This window comes from Loxodonta africana, chromosome X (assembly GCF_030014295.1).
Source record: "Loxodonta africana isolate mLoxAfr1 chromosome X, mLoxAfr1.hap2, whole genome shotgun sequence".
Lineage (NCBI taxonomy): Eukaryota > Metazoa > Chordata > Mammalia > Proboscidea > Elephantidae > Loxodonta > Loxodonta africana.
The window spans coordinates 34,635,495-34,656,568 of NC_087369.1; the positions used below are offsets into that span (position 1 = coordinate 34,635,495).

General features: G+C 36.8%; 1 protein-coding gene across 5 annotated transcripts in view; it reads right to left on the reverse strand.

The window, feature by feature from the left end:
* The window catches only part of TAB3 (TGF-beta activated kinase 1 (MAP3K7) binding protein 3), a 65,429-nt gene that overhangs the window by 6,730 nt on the left and 37,625 nt on the right, over positions 1 to 21,074 (reverse strand). For all 5 annotated transcript variants that reach the window (XM_023539132.2, XM_023539128.2, XM_003420182.4 and 2 more), the window contains 5 exons: positions 19,172 to 20,633; positions 18,129 to 18,289; positions 12,251 to 12,344; positions 8,714 to 8,797; positions 654 to 755 (listed from right to left, as the gene is read on the reverse strand). In XM_023539132.2, coding sequence (XP_023394900.1) covers positions 654 to 755; positions 8,714 to 8,797; positions 12,251 to 12,344; positions 18,129 to 18,289; positions 19,172 to 20,633 — 1,903 coding nt within the window. The remainder of the gene's footprint in view (positions 1 to 653; positions 756 to 8,713; positions 8,798 to 12,250; positions 12,345 to 18,128; positions 18,290 to 19,171; positions 20,634 to 21,074) is intronic.

Here is a 21,074-nt window from a genome sequence, read left to right on the forward strand (position 1 = left end):
ATAAACTTACTTATTTCACCTATATTGTTTATATTGTTAGTAGGATACAGAAGAAAAACTGCTCAAAGATGCAACTGAAATTTAAAAAAAAAATCCTACATGTATTTTCTTCAAGTTTCAAAGATAAATTGAAAAATTCATAGGACAGTAGTTATTTTTTCCAAAAATGGGAAATATGCCAGTGGTAAAGAAGGAAGGGTTTGACAGTGGTCAGTCTGAATTCAGAGTTTTAAGTGTAAAGCACATGCCAGATTCTGAGGATTTAGTATGAAGTAATGAATGTCAAATAGCTCACTAATAATTTTATATTCACTGCATGTTGAAATGGTAATATTCTGTGTGAAGAAGCCCTGGTGGTGCAATGGGTTAAGTGTTCGGCTGCTAACAGAAAGGTTGCACTGGGCTGAATAAAATATAATAAAATAATTTGACCTGTTTTCTTTTTACTTATTTAATGTGGCTACTAGAAAATTTATAATTACGTATGAGGCTTACATTGTATCTCTACTGGACAGTGCAGCCTTAGAAACTTAATAAAGAGAACAATTCTTGAAAGAACAAAATTAAGGGTTGGCTTTGGTTATGATAACTCTATGTGGGCTAACACATGTCTCTGGACACGCTACACAAACTCTGGATACGCAAGTACAAACCATCTGCAGCTGTTGCCTGGGTGTCATGAACGTCTGCCTGTACTTTGGAGGTCACACTAATTCTTCGGGCTTTTCTCTCAATTGTGCAGGGGTCCGAGGAATCTGTATAAGAAGACACAAGGCCAGTAAAAAGGGATCAAGTCATTAATTAGCAAGAGGATCTCTCCTAGCACCCACCAAAAAGCCAAGGCCAAACCCAAACCCACTGCGGCGGAGTCCATTCCAACTTACAGGACCGACACAGTTAAGTATTTAATGTTTCTATTACTTCATACTACCTTCGGTTCCCCTGTGAGGGCAAGAACCATATTTAACAGTGCTCTTACAACCTATACAGCGCAGTGGCTCTTAGAGCTTTTTCGATCCTGTCTAATTACTTGGAACAATGCCCTAATTCACCAGTTTCCCACTTTCTAGTGGGTCAGGGGTGCAAACTCAGTGATAGCAATTAAATGCCAATGTGAAAGCAACATTTGGGAGATTATGCTTTAGCTATTTCCTGAATAAGCAATAGTTATTAGAAAATTAGAGGTTGAAAATACAGGGAGGTTAACCAAAGAACCCATTACAATAAAAATGATGAAATTAAACTGCAGCATTTTATAATTAAAAAGAATAGCAGTACTTAAAAAAGGTGAACCAACTCAGAATAACACGTTCTCCCCAGTCATTTCAGGAATTCCAATCACCCACATGTACATGACCCCAGGAAACGCTCTGCAACACTGACAAGAACTGAAGGCATCCCAGGTTCTTGGTAGAGTACTGTTTCTGTTAACTTACAGGTTACTAGTCGGTAGCCCTTTATATTAAGTATAAATGAAAAATGGCAGACTTCCTATTCGCCCTTTTAAGAACCAGAGATAGATCTCACATTTTTAAACGAGTTATAAGCCCACCAGCAGCCCTCTAGTACAACGCTGCTGGGTGCTGTCAGGTGGATTCTGACTCACAGCAACCCCGAGGGACAGAGCAGAACTGTCCCACACGCCTTCCTAGGCTGTCATCTTTATGGAAGCGGATCGCCACATCTTTCTCCCACAGAGCCGTGCTGGGTTTGAACCGTCAACCTTTTGGGGTTAACAGCTGAGCACTTAACCACTGAGCCTAGGCCCTTGGTATTACTGCTCCAGGACCCCTTAGCATAGCGCACAGGCACTTAAACCTTCCATTATCAGAGTAAATGACAGTGGTTACTGACTGATCTCCTTGGGCTCCAAAGAGTAAAGTTCTATTCCTTAGATTTGTAAAGCATTTTCATAATGTCACATACTTCATCCCAGTGATTCTCACAACAATCCTATAAAATAAACAAAGTAAGCATTTGGATTGATCACCTCTCTGTGGTGCACAGACAGGATTTGAGCAAGGACAGATGGTCAAGACGACCAAGACCAAAGGTCAGTGTTCTTGCTACTGTTTGTATTACCAATGATGAGGGGAGGGGAGGATAATCAGAACATCTGAGGAGCTTACACACACACACCCACACCCTCACACCATACTGCTTAATTACAAAGTCCATTCCAAAAAAAGTGTCTTTCTCTGTCTCCCGTTTCTCTTTTTAATTATCACAGTTATTATTCAGATAAACGTCTATATTCCACCTGGATGCCCCGCATATATCTGTAATAACTACAAGTCATTTATGCTAACCAGTTCTACCAGTGGCATGTCATTCTTTTTTGCTTGTTTTTTAAGTAAGTAAGTAAGCCAATCTGCATCAAACTGGATATACTTTTAGATACGGGCAATTTAGTTAAAAAAAAAAAAACTACAACCTGCAAAGTGCTTAAAAGGAAATAAATTTGACTTCAAATCTGTGATGGAAAAGGCTATCCAAAGGATTTCAGAATTTAATCAAGTCATACTGTTTATAAGTTCTAGCAGAAAAAAGTGAAAGGTTTAAAAAACTGTATAACATACAATAGCACCATTTTACACTCTCACCAACAATATAAATTATTACATAATTAAAGCTCAATTAAATTTCTAAAATAGAAATTCATTTATAATAAAGATGTTATTTTAGATGGCTTTCTGTTCTACTTTTTATTAAAACTCTTTGTATACATGTAGAGTATAAACTAAGGAGCCCTGGTGACGAATATGGTTAAGCACTCACTGCTAACCAGAAGGTTGGTGGTTTGAACCCACCCAGGGGCTCCCTGGGAGAAAGACCTGGCAATCTGCTCCCGTAAAGGTTACAGCCTACGAAACCTTATGGGGCAGTTGTGCTCTGTCACATGGGGTTGCTATGAGTAAAAAAATGGCCTTGACGGCACACAACAACAGAGTATAAATTGCTAGGGGTGGGAGTCACGTCTTCCCTCTGTAGTATCTAGCATCTATCTACATATTTATTTATATAATCAATCTACATTATCGAGCTTCTGATACATATTTAAGAAATTGCTCATAATTGGAATCCCATTACAACTAAGAAACTACCCAATATCGGTTTTAGCAAATTTTGTTTGAATTCAATGAGCCGTGCAAAAAAGTCTTTTTAGGGTAAATGCACTTGTAGAGGGCTAGATAAAGCTTCATATTAATGAGATCACATCATGGACTATTAACGTAAGCCTTGTATAAGTCCCTAGCGGAGGAGTACGCCAAGTAGGAACCTCCCACCTCAAATACACGGCACTGGTCCCAAAGACAGAGGCAGAATGACACGTTAGCAACACTAACACCACTGCTGGAAAGCCACAAATTTGTGTATATGGGCTTTTGGCAGTAGATCCTTAAGAAATTTTCTTTTTTAATTTCTGAGGTAAATTTTATACAACGAAATATACAAACCTGAAGTGTGCCATTTGATGAGTTTTGACAAATGCTACTACACACCTGGATAACTCAAATCCCTATTAAGACTTAGAACATTACCATCAGCCCAGAAAGTCCCCTCATGCCCCTTCCCAGTTAATCCCTACTTCCGTCTGTTCAGTTCCCTGGTGCCTGCCAAAATTATGGGTTGGCACTAAAGACCATCCCTATTCTGCCCTCATCTTAACTCTCAAGGATTAGGTCCCAATATTCTACCCTCCAGCCTACACGACCTTGTTGATGGTCTTTGCCCACACTGTTTATCCCCGTCCAGGCCACCTTCACCCAATGGCCATCTGCAGAAATTTTATTGAGTCTTCGAGGTCTAGTTTAAATGCCAGATCTTCCAGAAAGCCTTATCTGATGCTCTCAGAAGTGGTCCCTAACTTCTCCTAAAGCATGTGTACAGGTTGAGATAAAGGAAAAATCGCATAAGCCAAACAAACTTATGTTTGAAACATCTCTCTGCCACTGTTAATCAGTGTTCCCTTTATCAAGTTACTTAATCTCTCTGAAACCTACACCTTCAGCTGAAAAATGGGTAACAAATCCAAGGCTTAAATGAGATAATTATCATCAAAGGGCCTAACATAGCCCACGCAGAAAACAAGGGATCTAATAAATGCAGTTTCATTTCTTTTTACTTAGTGCCTTAACGTAATTATTCGTTTGTGGGGGATAAACCTTGGTCTTAGTTTCACTGCATGCCCTGATATATTTCTTGAATGAATGAGTGAAAAACATATTGAGGTTTTAAAAAAAATAAGAGAAAAACATATGATTTAAAATAATGGCTAGGTGATAAGGAGAAAACATTAAAGAATAAGTAAATTCCCATCTTCGTATCTGTATTAAAGGGTACCCAAACATTTGCAACTTTCTAGCGAATTAGTGAGCTAATAAAAATTATAAAATTCGAGTGTGCTGATAGCCCATGGATCATGCATAATTGTATTTTTAAAAAATCATTGTTAAATAACTTCTAAATGTGTAAAAAGAACTTGATGCACAGATGTCAATGAGGGATTTTGCTTTTTTTAATTTTAAAGCTAGTTTTAGATTACAAAGCAATTCCTATACAATTTCTGGTTTTGTAGTCATTATGGTATTCACTGAACCGAGGAATAATACAGAAACAGTATCATGAAAATTAGTATACAGGTTTAAAAAAAAAAAAAAAAAGCCAAGCCAAACCAAACCCGTTGCTGTTGATTCTGACTCATAGCGACCCTACAGAACAGAGTAGAACTGCCCTAGAGGGTTTCCAAGGAGCAGCTGGCAGATTCGAACTGCTGACCTTTTGGTTAGCAGCCAATCTCTTAACCACTGCACCACTAGGGCTTATTTAGTAAATTTTAAATAAGCGATGTATAAAAACTGTTTTACACCACCTATAGTTTTAGAATGATCCTTAATCAGTAAATATACCCCGATGGTATTAGGATAATACATAGTAAAGGGGTTAAGCATGTTTTAAAAAATTAATCCCATGGACAGGAAAATGAAGAATTTTATTTTTTCTTGATAGATTAGAAAATGGATTATTTATTAAAACAAAATTTTATTTTCTCTAAGTTTTAATCTCTTGCTTCGATTTAAAAAAAAATTTGCTACCGAGTAGATTCCAACTCATGGTGACCCCACGTGTGTCAGAGTAGAACTGTGCTGTAGAGGGTTTTCTTTATGTGTTTTTTAAAATATTTTTTGTTGTTCTTGTTGTTGAGAATCTACACAGCAAAACCGACACCAATTCAACAGTTCCTACATGCACAATTCAGTGCCATTAATTAAATTCTTCGAGTTGTGCAACCATTCTCAGCCTCCTTTTCTGAGCTGTTCCCCATTACCATAAACTCACCGCCTCCTAAGGTTCCTATCCAATCTTTGTCAGTTTGACCCCATTCACACATACCAGGAAGGAGCACCACGCTCAAGGCAGACATTCTGTACCAGTCGAGCTACACTACTATTCAGTTGTAAGAAGACTTCAGGCGATATTTTTGGTTTAAGGTTTCCATAGGGTTTTCAATGGCTGATGTTTTGGAAGTCAATTACCAAGACTTTCTTGTGAGGCTTCTCTGGGTGGACTTGAACCTCCAACCTCTCGGTGAGCAGCCAACTTGGTAAGCAACCTTAACTATTTGCACCGTTGTATAATTTGGATGCCTTCGGCGCTGCCTTCATAACATGAGAAGTCAAACAACCTAATACAGTCTTTTAGAATTCCAGAGGGCTATTAAATGTAATGAACCAGTGTTGGAAGTTAAAACACTAAAATTGTTCCTAATGATCAAAATGGTGCTGCCTTTAAATACTGCTATTAACCTTGCTAACTGACATTCGTAGTGTGAAAAAAGAAAAACAAGAACTTGATATTTAACTGGCAATCCCTTCTAAAAAGTCATTAGTAACAATTAAAGAGAAGGTGCTGTAGCAGTAAACTATACAACTCAGTGAAAATAAGCACATGTTCTACCTTGGAACCAAAAGTGTTCTCAATATAGATTTTTCATAAGAATATAATAAACACATATATTATCTGAGAAACTAATGAAAATTAAGTTCTCTATTCCAATTTTGTTTTAAAAAGCCACAGCAATCACATGAATGACACCATCATGGATTTTTTTTTCCTTCTATTTGTGAAAGAGTATTTTTTTAGGGCTTTTTGTTTTTTACTTTTATTTGCTACCTGGGCTGAGAAAAAAAAGAGTGGGCCAAAATTGTGCCAGTGGAATTAAACAAACAAACAAAAAAAACTCATCAATTTAATAACTTGTATCCATGGTCTAATTCCTGGACTATTAGAGATATACCATATACTGTAATACCTGTAAGTTATAATGTAGGTAATAATAATTCTTTAAAAAGAAAGACCAAGCAGACACAGTTTAACAACTGGCTTACCCCAGAGATAAGAGATGATAAAAAATAATTTTTATTCAACGTCTTCTAGTGGAGTTGACAGGCCTGCTGTAGAGATCAAGGTCAGGAACCTGACAGACTCTGCGATCTATGACTCCTAGGGAGTACAGACATCACTATGACAAATCCATATTCAATGATGCATGAAACAAATATCTGAGCACCTCTTGTGTGCAATAACAGGCTTGGTGAGCTGGAAGGGTGTGTGACCCAGCGCACTGTCCTATGCCTGGGCCTCCTGAAGAGTGTCGCTTACAAAGTTATAGGAATACTTGCTATGGGCCCAAGGTTCTTTTTTTTTCGCTCCTCATCCTTTGAACACACTGCAGTCTGGATTTCACTCTCACTGCACATGTCTGACAATCTTGAAGATCACGTACAACTTTCTTCTAAACAAATTTTCTTCTAAAGCTTCTTACATGGTAACACTGATCACCACTGACTTCCTCAATACTTTTTCTTGATTTTGATGAAATGAATGCCACTCCTCCCTGTCTGCGCTCTACTAGAATGAGCACTAGCGTGTACTTGAGGTCAATTTTGTACCCTCAAGTCCCTTCATCTATAAATTGAGAGTAATATTTACCTCACATGAGAAGTTGAAAGAGAAAAAGTAATGGGAACAAACTTAGCGTATTAGAGACATGATGAAAATGATGACTGGTTCCTCCTAGGAAATTTCTTCCAAACAAAAATTAAGAATTATCTTCATTTCCTCTTTCCCTGTTTCTGAAGAGATGGCAGTAGTACGCAAAAAAAAAAAAAAAAATCAAATACAGTAGACAAAGAAAGGACTGAGGTATTAAGCAACCAACAAGGTAGCTCATCTAAACAAGAATAAAAAATTAATGTGATGTAATCAACACAGGCACTCACTAAAGACATATGATCACTGTTTTCTTCCTCAAATATTGCCTATCATTTCTCATCAACTCGGTCCTCTGTTCCCAGGTTAACAACTTTTCAAGTGCACTCCCTTAAATAGGGTGATTCCTCCATGGTGCCTCTTGAATCAATTAACTCAAGTTCATTGGTTGTATTACCAGTAGGTGATGCTTCCTTAATACTGAGGCAAAATTAAGTTTAAAGGCTCATGTATTATGAATCCAAAAGGTTAAAGTGATCAATGATGTACAACCCAGTGACTTTCAGCATGAAACTGCACACAGTGTTGCCACGGTGCCAAATTGGTACTTGGCAGGCAGCCAGCCACCAAGATTCTGCTTTGTGCCATTTTTGGAAGTCAGCCGATTATTTTAAATGCAGATCAGATGAAACTTCCATAGTAGTATTAAACAATAAAAAGGACACTGTGCTGCAAGCAATAAATGAAATACTTAAAACACTCCACACTGAGCTTAAAAGCTGCTTACCTAAAATGTAAGTAATTTAGGTCAGGTAACTTTGTTTAGAATTTATACATTAAAAATAATTTAAGGAAGTCCAATGAAATTTTTTAAATGTTACACCCTTAAGTGATTTTTTTAAAAAATAAAGCATTCTCAATTATTTTGATACATCTTCATGATCAATCTATCTTGAGTTGCTTAAAACAAAAGGGATTAAGATATGAAATGCATACTTTAGGTCTGTCTTGAGAGTTAAAATTATAAAACAACATGGGTTATTTACAAGAACAAGACAGAGGTTCACCTAAATTTAATGACTCAACATTTAAATTGAAATTAATGTTTTAAGACACTGAAATGCCAATTAAACATTTGGTACATAAAAATAAGGACAGCAGATTTGACACCTTTAATATTAACTTATTTCTATGTACTAATTAATTATCCAAAAAGAATTCCTCCAAACCTTAGTTTTGTGGGATTCAGTTTGTTCTTGGTGAGAAAAGCACCTAGTCCCCATCAAACTGTTACGCTCACCTTTTGATGACACCAGGATTCTTTGCTGCCTGGCAATTAAATAACTTTAAATGCACTGCAGATCCAACTTTCCATTCTAACATTATACCTTAAAATTTTTAATTATTTTATGAGAATTATTTTTAGGATTATAGTAGTTTTTACAGTGCTGAGTGAATTTGTAATGTTAACTATATAATACACCATTTCATATTCACTTTTTAAATAAACTGTATATCCCATTTAATTATCTCTGAATAATTCTAGGAGCTATTTTAGTGCTTTTTAAAAATTTGGAACATTTCATTATTGCCACAGAAGTATCCATATGGTATTTTTTAATGCTGTACAAGTTAATGACTATCTCTAATGAAAATTTCTTCAGGTATATATGTGAGCTTCCAAAGAACTTTTACATGTTTGTGACATTTCCCTACTCACCTTTTTTAGATGGCTTGGGTGGTACAACTGGGCCAGGTTCTATGTTGTCATAAAAGTTATTCATGGCTTTCGGATCAAAGTTTCCTATAAAAAAAATAAAACCACCAGGCATTTAGGATTTTTTTTCTCCTGCTATTTTATTTTTCAGGAAACTATGGAAATAACACATAAAAGAAGGAAAGCTGTTTTCCAGGGTTTCAAAACTCATTTATATTAACCCACAATCCTCCCACTAAAAGTGTGTTTGCTTTTTATCATTGTGGGAAAAGACCCGAGAAATCTACCACACCAGTGCTCGTCTACAATGTATCACCTGAAGGACTGTTTCTGTAACTGTAAGTAAGGCTAGTCTCCTCAGGCAAGATGAAGCACGTGGGGCATTTGCAGAAGTAAATGAAGATAAATGAAAGGATGTCTACATTATTTTCTCTTTTTGCTTGTTTTGATTTTAATGACCAAAACATGAGAAAGAGAATTTTAAGCATGAAAGCTCATTTTATACCCTTCGTAACAACAACAAAAAAATAACTAACCTTTAAATTTTATCCATTACAAATTTAACTATGGAAGAAGCCAAATATATAAATTACAAAGATTCATCATCAAGTTGTATTTTGAGATCTCTAAGCAACCTGGGTAAATGTGAAATGATATCAGCAGTTTATAGATTCCTATTTTTAAGAAAAGGAGAATCTTAAATGTTGCCTACAGATTTGTCCATGATAGAAGATATGGTGCCAACTTCGGAATAATTTAATAAAACAATCCCTAAGAATCTTGTCTTGCCACAAAAATTTCATCTTTCTTAAAATGTTCACTCCCTGATGTGTATTTCAGCCACATCTGCCACGACTCCCCCAAGGTCAGTTCCGATCCCAGTTCTGGCTTTGGGTCCTACCTTCATTTCTTTGAACCTATCTATCACTGTAATTTGATTGCTATGAACAATTCGATTAAGCATTTTAACTGTACCTATGCTTACTTACAGAGGATGTGCTATGGTTCTGACAGTTCAACTATACTGAATCTATTGATTTGTAGACCTAATTTTTTTTCCAACAAAAGTTTTTCCTCACCAAAACCAACAACAAAATTGCTTTTCATCAAATCATGTACTGATAATTCATCTAGTTTAAATGCCCAAGATAATGCCTAGTTTCCATCTCTAGCTTCAAAGTTATGGATTGGAAGCTCGCTATTAAAAGTTTTGCAGAGTGGAAGGACAGAATTTAGTATTAAAATAGATATGTTTGGACCCCTTATAAAAGGAGATTTAAAAATGCTGAAGTACCGAAAAGAGCTCATTGTTAAGGTCATTGACCAATGCAGACCAAAGACACAGCTCTTAGCTTATAAAACCTTGAAAGTGGTTTCTCTTGGACATACTACTACAGACATTAGATCCACTTGGATATGCTATTTTATTTTAAGATAATTTTCTGAGAACAATTCCTATGACAGCGCATGAAAGCCACAATGCTATCTGATATATTAACTGGATCTTTTTATGCTTTAAGATGCTGCATATACATTTTCTTCAATTACTTAAGTTACAGCTGATGTTCTAATTTCTAGATCCCATAAGGCTTACTATAAATAGCCTAGCCAAATGTTTGAGTTAGTGTTTCTTGTTTTGCTTCAAAGAACACACAGGCAAAAAAGTTGATGCAATTGTCTATAATATAGTAGCAATCATTTGTGTAACCCCCGCACTACTCATATCATTTTTTCAGTGCTTAAAGCTAGTAGGCTGTACGATGACTACGATGACTAGGCTTCTGAAAATAACTTTAAGGGTACCTGACTAGATTGCTCAGTTTTCACATTCAAAGCTGCTTCTGTCTATTGTTCAGATGGGTCCGTATCTCTTTGGATCACCTGCTTCTACCATTTAATACTGCCTAAAAATGGCAACAGGGTGTTTTATTATATACTTTGAAAATGCAGTAGAAGCTCTCTTAGCTGCCATAATTCAGAACAGTAATCGGTGGGTAAAACAAACAAACAAAAAAAGGCTGATCAAAACACAGAATTGTTAAGAAAAATTACACATACAAGCTTTGAATGTAACGAGACGTATACCCACTGCCAACGAGTCAATTCCAACTCATAGCAACACTACAGGACAGAGTAGAACTGCCCCATAGAGTTTCCAAGGGGCGCCTGATGGATTCGAACTGCCAACCTTTTAGTTAGCAGCCATAGCACTTAACCACTACACCACCAGGGTTTCCACAAGACATACAGCAATATTTTTATGCTGGACCAAGACTTTTTCTTTGAGTATGTGTCTGCTGACTGAAGTTCTGTATTGTCTTTCTTACATAAACCACACCCAGGATGACCTAAAGCAGGGGTCCACGAACTTTTTCTGTAAAGAGGCACACGGTAAATATTTTAGGCTTTGTGCAGCTGTGACAGTTACTGTTGTAACTGCTTAACTCCCTGTTGTAGCACAAAGCAGCCACAAACAGTACCTAAATAAATAAGCGTGGCTGTGTTCCACCAAAACTTCATTTACAAAAATAGGCGATGGGCTCCAGTTTGCTGACCCCTGATCTACAGTCTCCTGTTTTGATTTCTTTAGAATGGAGCAAGAAAGAAACTAAGAACACTTATAAAGCAATTTGAAGACAGAATCCTTTTAGATTTTTATGATTTCCCCCCTTACCCTTTTTCAGTTCTTTTCATCCATATATAACACACACTATTTTTTTAGTGATTTGTCTTTGAGTCTTTAGAAAGCAACCACCTTTAGTTTTTATAGAAAGAGGAGCTTCTTCTGCATTCATGTCAGTTTATGAAATAGTATATTGAATTACTCAATTACAGTAATCAGCATAAGGAGGTTTGAGAACAGACACAAGTGACTCTTGGTAAGCAGATAATTCAACTGCTAGTCATGAGTGTGCAGCGGCTGTGAACATCAGTTAGCTAATTTTATAGAAGAAATGAAGAACATTACTTAATCTGGTGAGCTGAGTAAGTGAAAGTCAATTAAGAGAGCTTCTACTGCAGTGTACTTCTGTAAGAAACCTAAAAAACCAAAACTATAAGATGTAGGTGAATGCTTTCATGTAACAGATATACCAACATACAAAAAATGGCATATAGAATTTATTTTAAAACTGAAATACCTGATTTTTTATTTGAGATCACTATTTTTATAGATATTTGCAATGACTATCACAATAATATGAACTCTACTAAGTTTAGAATTAAAACACATCAATTTGTAAAATATTCACAGTAAGTGACCAACTAAAAAAGGATCAACGCAGAGTAACAACACAGAATAGTCTAAACGATAAGAACTTAAGGACGAAAAATTGCCAAAGTAAAACTAATTTCTGATCCCCCAAATCTGATCCATAACCATGGACAGGGGTTGGGAGAGAGGGGTGTCTTTACCAGGATTGTAATCTTATAATAGATAAAAACTGTCTCTTAAAATCTATAAAACCAAAATTAATGCTATTTAAGCAGTTTAAAATACCACACTCTTACTTATGGTTTATCAAATAATCAAGTCTATACCTCTAGATTGAAGGAGGTCAACTTCTTTCAGTGTACAGTCAACATTTATCTGGAGTTGTCTGTTCATGCTTCTCAATCTTGTCATTTCCTCAGGCTAGTAAGAAAGGACCCAAAATAGCAATTGTGGGAAAGTCATTATCAAGCCCAACATTTTAAGAACTGCGTTTCATGTTAATCGTTCTGATTGGGTATTACCAAGAATACGGCCTCAATCCCTAAGAAAGGGCAAGTTTAAGAGGTTCTATACATATGTTTTTTAAAGGAATAAAGGTAAAATGAGGGCGTCAAAATGGCCACATATATATATATAACAAAATCTGCATATAAAGTGGTGGGCTACAATACTAGACTGCGTTCTACCACACAAAATGCTACTACTTTAATCACACAGCTCTGGGAATATTTTATTTTCTGTGTTCATGGTAAGGGGAACTGTTAAGAATCAACCTTTTAAATAAACAAGGCCCATGACTTTAGTCTTATCCAGACTGGTAAAAATTACAAACAGTACTAATTTTTATGAGTGCTTATTAAGCATCAGGCACTGTGTTTCCCAGAATTCTCATTCTTTCCTCACAACAATCCTTCAAGGTAGGCACTAATATCACCCCCAATTTATAGATGAGGAAGCTGAGGCACAGACAGATTAAATAATGTTCCCCAAGGTTATAAAGCTAGTAGTTGACAGAGCCAGAATTTATATAGAAATCAAAAAAATATAGAAATAGTCTATATAAATTCATAGATAAATCTTTTTGTCTTCAATTTCTACATCAAAGGAAGCAATTAATCTAGCACATGAAAATTTCAGGAGAAAAGGGACTCCATCCTTTCTCCAGCTTTGTTTTCTTCTGCCTTGATCTTTCTAGCTCGATCTATTCCTTAGGCCTCTTGGGGCATACATGAGGCACTGAAATGTGAAGAGACCCTTAATCGTCAATTAAAGCTTTTTAGAAGGCATTACTTCCCTTGACATTCTTAATTTCTTTATTCTTTACATATACGTACAGTAAAAAATAAATTCAGGGTTTAGAATCTAGAGGCATTGATACTGAAGCTTTCAGCAGAGCCTACTTTCATTAGACTGCCAGGTATTAACTAAATTATTAGGATAATTTCAACTATACAAAGTAACAGATTAGACAGCTTCTATTTTATGAAGACAGCAAAATCCTCTTATGTTAAAAACATACATTTTGCTAAAAACTGAATATGTTAATACAACAGTGAAGAAAAATAAACAGAAAGGATACCTTAAGTCACAATAATACAATATCTTATGCCGTTAAGAGGTATTAAGAGAATAGGAATGCCATTAGCAGGTATCAAAAGTTTAAAATAAGTGATGTAACAGGCAGAATATACTAAGAGCTACAATCCTTTAGACTTCTAGAACAAAAAAAAAAGCCATTTAGAAATATTTAGTGAGGATTACTTTTCGCATTTTTATGGGAAAACCATGTGACATTAACGTCTAAAATACTTAAGCCTTGTCTAAAAGACAACACTGAAATCATTTAAAACATATACCTGAGTATTTACGTTAAAGACAGAGCACTTATCTAGGGGCTCCAAAAAGTGATGCTATCTTTCTAGGAACATGTGAAAGAACCCAATCTTTTTTTGTAGGAGCATACTGGGAAAGTCAAGGACCTAAAGGGGTGGATCCTTCCTATATATTTTGGGGGTGAGGGGAGGAGAGAGATGCTTCTGCCGCAGTGGTCCTGAATAGTGGAATCTTTGTCACTAAGTATGGAATATTATAGTCTATAGTCAAGAAGTTACTGCACATTTACTTATAACTTAAAAAAAAAAAAGCTCTTATCAACAGGTTCATTTCCAAAGATGAGTAGAACCACTGGCACTCACTTGGGTTTATCTGTAAGATCCCTATGTCCTTTTTCACAGCTTCCAAATTAATTCAGGGGTGCAGGGAGCGGTTTCTGAAAAGTTACTATCATTTATTAAAAGTACACTGTGTTTTCATGGAGGAGGGGTTTCAAGATTCACTGTGTAAAACTTAGCAAGTTGCTTGGATGATAACCGGATGTTGATGTCTGACATTTAAAAACAAAAAATTCTAAGGTTTTTTCAGCAAGTGGCAGAAATACCTTAGGCACCCTAAGAAGTTGTCTCACAAACCGACATCACGTTCTTTGATAGCTTGGCCCAATTATGCACCCAGGACTCAAAGCTATGGAGTACCAGAAACCCAGTTAGTCAGAACAGGATGAATATGGGGAAGTGATTTGGGGGAGGGGGAAACTGGCAGCTCCTTGCTTATTAAAATCTCATTTGTCCTTAAGGTATAACTGAAATCTCCCCCTCCTCCATAAAGCTGTCTCATCCTTGAACCCTACTAGTATAAAGCCAACATTTCTATCTCTGAACTCTGACAGTACTTAATATTTTGTTACCATGAAACTGGCCAGCAATTCCGATTTACGTCTTATGTTAATTATCTTTTCTCGCACACACAAATACATGCAGATACACAGGCAGATACTTTCCACATACAGAGCTCTTTAAGAGATGGCATGTCCTACTGCATTTAATACAATTCTTTGCAAATAGTAGACTGAGAGAAACGTTGGCTGTCACACATCTTGCACTTCTGCCCTCCTCAGAAAAAAATCATTCCACTGCTGCTCTAAGTTTCTGCATCACACACATGCACATCCCAGTCTCGTTAGGCAAATGCATTTCTAACCTGTTTTTTTCCTACAGTGCTTGATAAGAAATTAACTTCTTTGAAAATGTGAACGTAGCAATATGCGCATCGTAGTAAAAATTCTCTATTAGGTATGGCTGCACACAAGCTATGTGGAGCAATGAGGATAAGGATACCCATTTACTGAGCACGTACTCTACGCCAGACACTTTGCATACATTATCTCTTTATCTTGACAACAATATTATAATGGACTTGTTATAATTCCCTTTGATAGACAGGGAAACAAAAATGCAGAGAAGTGAGAGAGAGCAGTCAGTGCCAGAGCTATTCTGCCTTGAAAGCCTATGTGGGTGCTCTTTCCACTATGTCACATTGTCTCAAATGAGCCTCTATGAACAAAAAGGGAATTGTGACTAAGTGTTTTATTTCTTGATTAATTTTCTCCATTAAGTATACCCTTCTGTTATGCATGTTCCTAAAATTAAAAGGAAATCAACGTTTTTTAAAATGCTTCAGATTTGTGTGTGTGTGCTTGTATCCAAGCAGATTTTTCCAGTATGTAGCAACCCACATATATTTTACAAAACACTGTTTGTTGGGCATTGTACAAATTGCTTAACATAAATTAACTTATATTACCCTAACAGAAATCCCATGAAATGGGCACGCTGCCATATACATTTGATAGACAAGACAAGCACAGAGAAAGTTACTTATTCAAGGATACAAGAGTGACAGGTAAGCTACAGAAGTAGGAGTCAAATTCACACCTGACTCAAAAGCCCACTGTCTTAACCACTATGTGATACTCCCCTCAGCCACGCGCTCCTAATTGTCCTCTGTGTACTTTACTCTCGGCCTGGCAGTGAAAAAGCCTGGGAATCACCCACTCAAATTTCTCATCCTCTCAAGTATTATCACCCACATGAGCTGCCAATTTCTGAAGCTGGGTGATGACTACATGGGGGTTCATTCTACTATTCTGCCTATTTTATAAATCTCTGAAATTCTCTATAATAAGAAGTTAAAAATAAATCACAGCCCAGGGTACCAGTTTCAACCAACTTCCCCTCTTTTTCTTTTCTCTCTAAAGAAGACTCACCAATAAAAGCTCTGATCTAAAATCTTTTTTTTTTTTGAAATACTAACCCCTGCTACATTAGACAGTTCTCTACTTCCAAAAAAACAAAATCAACAGGGTTTACCCCTGCTACATTAGACAGTTCTCTACTTCCAAAAAAACAAAATCAACAGGGTTTTATTTAGCAGAGGTTATCACACAAGCAAATGTTTGGTAAACAAAGCTCACATGGCTATTTTAAAGGCAATGACTTCTATGCTAATAAAAATTGTTCATGCTATACAGGTACCTAAAGAACTCCAAAATGCCCAATACAACACAGGTAGATTCCCAAATTGGTTACATCCTAAAATCTCTCTCCCAGTCAGACGATCCAATTAAGATTTCAAATAGAGAAAAAATGAGGCAGCAACTTTATTCACATTAAAATCATCTTGTATTTAAAGATAGCTTTGTAATTTTCTAAGTGTCTTAATAATTAAAACTTTCCTTTCTCACTTTTAGTATTGTCTAAACTCAGAAATTTGGTCAATATTAGAAATAATTTTATGAAATTATTGAATATGCTTGTTTCTCAATAATCTCTCAAAAACCTCTCTTGGTTCCCCCTTACCAGCAGAATAAAGTTCAAATACCTCAACCTTGTGTAAAGGTCTAAGCCTCACTCTACCTATACACATTAACCTTTGTTACGCCATCAGAAATCTCACACTTTAACCAGGGAACTGCATTCGCTGTCTCCTGAGAATCAGCCTCCGTCTTGACTTCAAGGCTTCGGTTACCTCATGTCCCTTTCCCTTCTAAAATGCCCTCCCCTTTCTCCTCTGCCTATAGCAACAGTACCTATCGTTTAGGGCAGTGGTTCTTCATCCTTATTTTTTTTCAGTCTAATAACCTTATGAAAACCAAATGAAAGCTTTAAACCTACTTCCCATAGACACGCACATATGAAACTCTGCATATAATTTCAGGGAACTCACGGATTCCTCTTGAAGCCAGGGATCTGTTAAAAACTTCTATATGAGGACCTGGCTGCAGACACGCTGACTACAAGAGGCCAGAAGTATATGCCCACTTCTCTAAATTTGTAAACTCCAAGACAGAGAGATTACCCTCAGTGTACAGAGGGTAGAAAGATGAGAAATGGCTCCATGGAAAAGCAGAGTTTAAGCTAAGCCTTGAAGAACAGACAGGGTTTATACACGCAGAGCCGTAGAAGGGTATCCAGCAGGAGGACAGTATGAGAGAGTGGAAAAGTGCATTGAGTATATACATAAATTAGCTGATGGATGTGTTCTCTCGTTTCCAGAGAGCAAACACACCACTTGCCATGCTGTATTGTCTATTGCTACGTCAGCTGGTGTATCTATTCCTTCCACTAGCAAGTTGCTCTAAGCACCTAGCACCATGCCATATTCAGAAACTATGTAAAAAAAAAAACTTTGTTGAAAAAATGAATGCTGAAAGGTGAAATAAGAAGTAGGATCACAGAAAGCTTGTGATGTCACAAGATTTTAGGAGACGTGTTTCACATTTTTCTGAATTGTTTAAGATCTTTAGGGTTCATATATATTAACTAACATGTTAAAAATATATTATCCTAATCTTTTCATTGGAACACTTCCCCTTAAGGCTGCTATCTATCAATACTGTTATCTTAGTGTCTACAATTACTTGCACTTAACAAAACTGCTCTACCTTAAAATACTCTACGGTCAACACTCTTCCCAAATTCTTACTGATCTCCTAACTCATCTGAATTAATGTACCTAGAAGAATAATTTTTCAATGTTTGAAAAAAAAAGTGTGTGTGTATATATATATATAAAAGTACACAGAGAACAATTTATAACGTATTTGGTCAGGGTGCACTTTCCATTTCTACTTAGACAGAAAGGAATCTGTAGTAAATGAGATGCTGTATCTTGACTGCAACTGTCAGTATTTGAGAATATTGATGAGCCTCTGGACTTCACAACATGAAAAATAAAGTATCATATTGTTTTAACAAGAGCTATTTGAAAGCAAACGTCCTTCATCCATTTTTTTTTTTTTAACCAGGGACAAAATGGAAAAGCCAATCTCCCCACGTTTCTCTCAACATATCCCAACAGATCACTTACCGTTGGGATCGCAGTGGTGCAGCTGACCCTTCTGAGCCGTCTCTGCATCAGGTCATGCTCCATACTGTTAACTTCAGCCTTCAACCGCTCTAGTTCCTCTTTCTCAAGTTTCAATTGCTTTGCTAACCTCTCCATCCTTGCTCGCTGATGTAACAGCAAGGCTATAGCATTACAGATAAAGTCATTACACAGAATAACATTGAACAAGTGACCTGGAAATTTCTATATACATTGTTAATGTATAAAATACTCATAGGAACCCTAATCGGCCAACTTTCGTCAGCATTTACTCTCATATCTAATGCTATTCTGCCTCCATATCTGTTTTAATTTTTATGCTTACACATGCTACCGAAATGACATCATCTATGCATCTGTCTTGTTCTGTCATCCTTAGTTTCCCTAAGATTCTCTTTAACTATACTTGTGTGCATTTTAAACAGACTCAACACAAGGCATATTGAATTACAATCATAATTATTTCCCTTCTTAAGTACTGAGTGAATGCTAAATTCTCAAGTATCTTGAAACTATCTGAACAGACTTTTAATAAATTTATTCTCCTATATATTTAGTTGGCCTACTATTAACTAATCCAGAAGCTATCTTCATTGCTAATTCCACTTTTTATAAATATGTATTACTTATAAATATCACTGTGCCCTTCGGGCCATTTTTTTTTTTTTAAACCTTTCACCTTGATGAACTTCAGTCCACTCTCTATGAATCTATTTTCCTACTCTGTAGTTTGTATTTTTGACAATATACACTTCACTTGTCTATATTTTTCTCCCCATTAATATTCTTCTGAAAAACAAAAAAAAACCCTTTTATTAGGTTATTATTCCATGTCTGCATTTTCATATTTTAAAACAAAGTCTGTAGATGACTCGGAAGCACTGACCTTATTCTTAACAGATGTTAACTGTTAACTGCTAACATTTAATAGTTACTGAACATTTCAACTACACAGCTAATATAAATTATTTTATTTTGAATACCTCACCCCAAAGATTAAATTTCATAAAAGAGTTAAAATTTACCTTGCGTGTAGGCATAGTCATCTGATCCAGAACTAGAACTCCTCTGATATTTATGGCTTCCCTTTTCTCCCCCAGAGCCTGGTATCACTGAAATGGGCTGAATAGGTTCTGGTGCTGCAGAGCGTTCTTCTTGGTCCACTAAATTTAAAAGATTTTCAGTCGCTGCTCGGCCTACAGTAATTTTAAAAACTGTAGTTGGGTTTGGTATCACCCGAGGAGATGGCGATGGAGCGCACGAAGGTCCAGTTGGCTGTGTGTATGTAATATACACAGGATTAACACTAAACGGAGGTTTTGGTTGACTAGATACCCCTCTTGAAGGAGAACTTGAAGGTGGTGTGGTGGCTGTATACAGTGAGTGCTGATTCCGTGGAGATGGTTGGTTACTGATGGGTGAAGGACTCCTATTAATTGCTGTTCCAGGTCTTTGGGAGGGTTCAACTGTAATTTCTATTTTCTTCATGGAACCTTTGGGTAAGCTAGATGCTGTGTATGGGAGATAAGCTACTGAATGGCTTCCCTGTTTCTGATAGCTAGGAGGTCCTTGTTGATATGGATGGGGTGGAGTAGTTGAAGGACTAGGTGGCATAAAGATGTGGGAACTTGGGTGGCCCAACTGGGAAGGTTGCACTTGATGCTGTGGAGAGCTGAAGGGTGAAGGACATTGAGAAGGAGGTGGCGAATGATAGGCAGATTGAGGGATTTGTTGTTGTTTGGGAGAATACTGAGAAGGTTGGTAGTTCTGTTGATGTGGATAAACAGGTAAAGGACGTTGACTATAATGAGGCACTGGGCCCTGTGGTGAGGACTGCCATGGCGTACTCTGAGGAGTTTGTCTTCCTGATGAACTCTGAGATGTCTGTCTAATATAAATAGAACCAGGAGACCCATAGAGATTGCTTGGAATTTGTGGAAGAATTTGTAAAGCTCTTGGTACAGTCTGTCCAGAAGGGAGGTTTTGGGATACTGTAACAGTAATTGGGTTTGTACTATACCGAGGTATGTGCATGTATGAAGGAGGTGGCGGTGGTGGTGGTGAAGGCCCTTGCATAGCAGATGGATTCATTCCTGTTTGCATGGAAGATGGCTGTTGAGGTGGTTGTGAAGGAGGAGTAGCTGCACTTCTGTTCTGTTCATTCATAAAAAATGGATTGTAGTTGGGAGTAGCAGCCACAACAGCAGGAGCTGAATGTGGTTCCTGAACTAAACATATCAGCTGTTTACCTGCTGTATGCTGTGGATCAATATGTCCATCACTTGAGCTATGTACCAGTGTTCGACCACCATTAAGTTGAGCTCCATCTCCTGGGTGGTAGCTACCAGGAGAATGGATACCCAAGTTAATATGCAAAAGGCGATTTCTATTCATCCTGTTGTCATCTGGACTGTGGTATTCCATATACAGGTATTTGCTACTCTCCTGGGAAAGGGCTCGGCAACAGGCTTCAAGATTGTTGTTATTCTGGGGGAGAAAAATAGGAAAAGCACTATTGGCAAAATTGAAATATCCTAAACAGTGGAAATCAGGCTTTGCCAGAATGTTATGCAAATACAATTGTCATAGAGGAAGCAGAGAATCGTATGTGAACCACAAAAACCTTCATGGTCATCTATCCTGAAAAGGAGATCCCAAACGACTCCTATTATTTTATAAACATTTAGCTCACAGTACTAGTACTACTGCTACAGCTACTGCTACAGAAATGTAAAGTACCTACTAATGAACATTGTGACTCAACCCCAAGTTTTCTGACTCCAAATCCAGGACTCATTTTATACTTGTTGCATCTCAAAAAATTAAAATGTTGGACTAATCTTGGATTCACCACAAATTGCTGCAATATATAAGTAATATTCATTATTAATATTTCAACTGATAAACATGAAAATAACCATGCTTTAG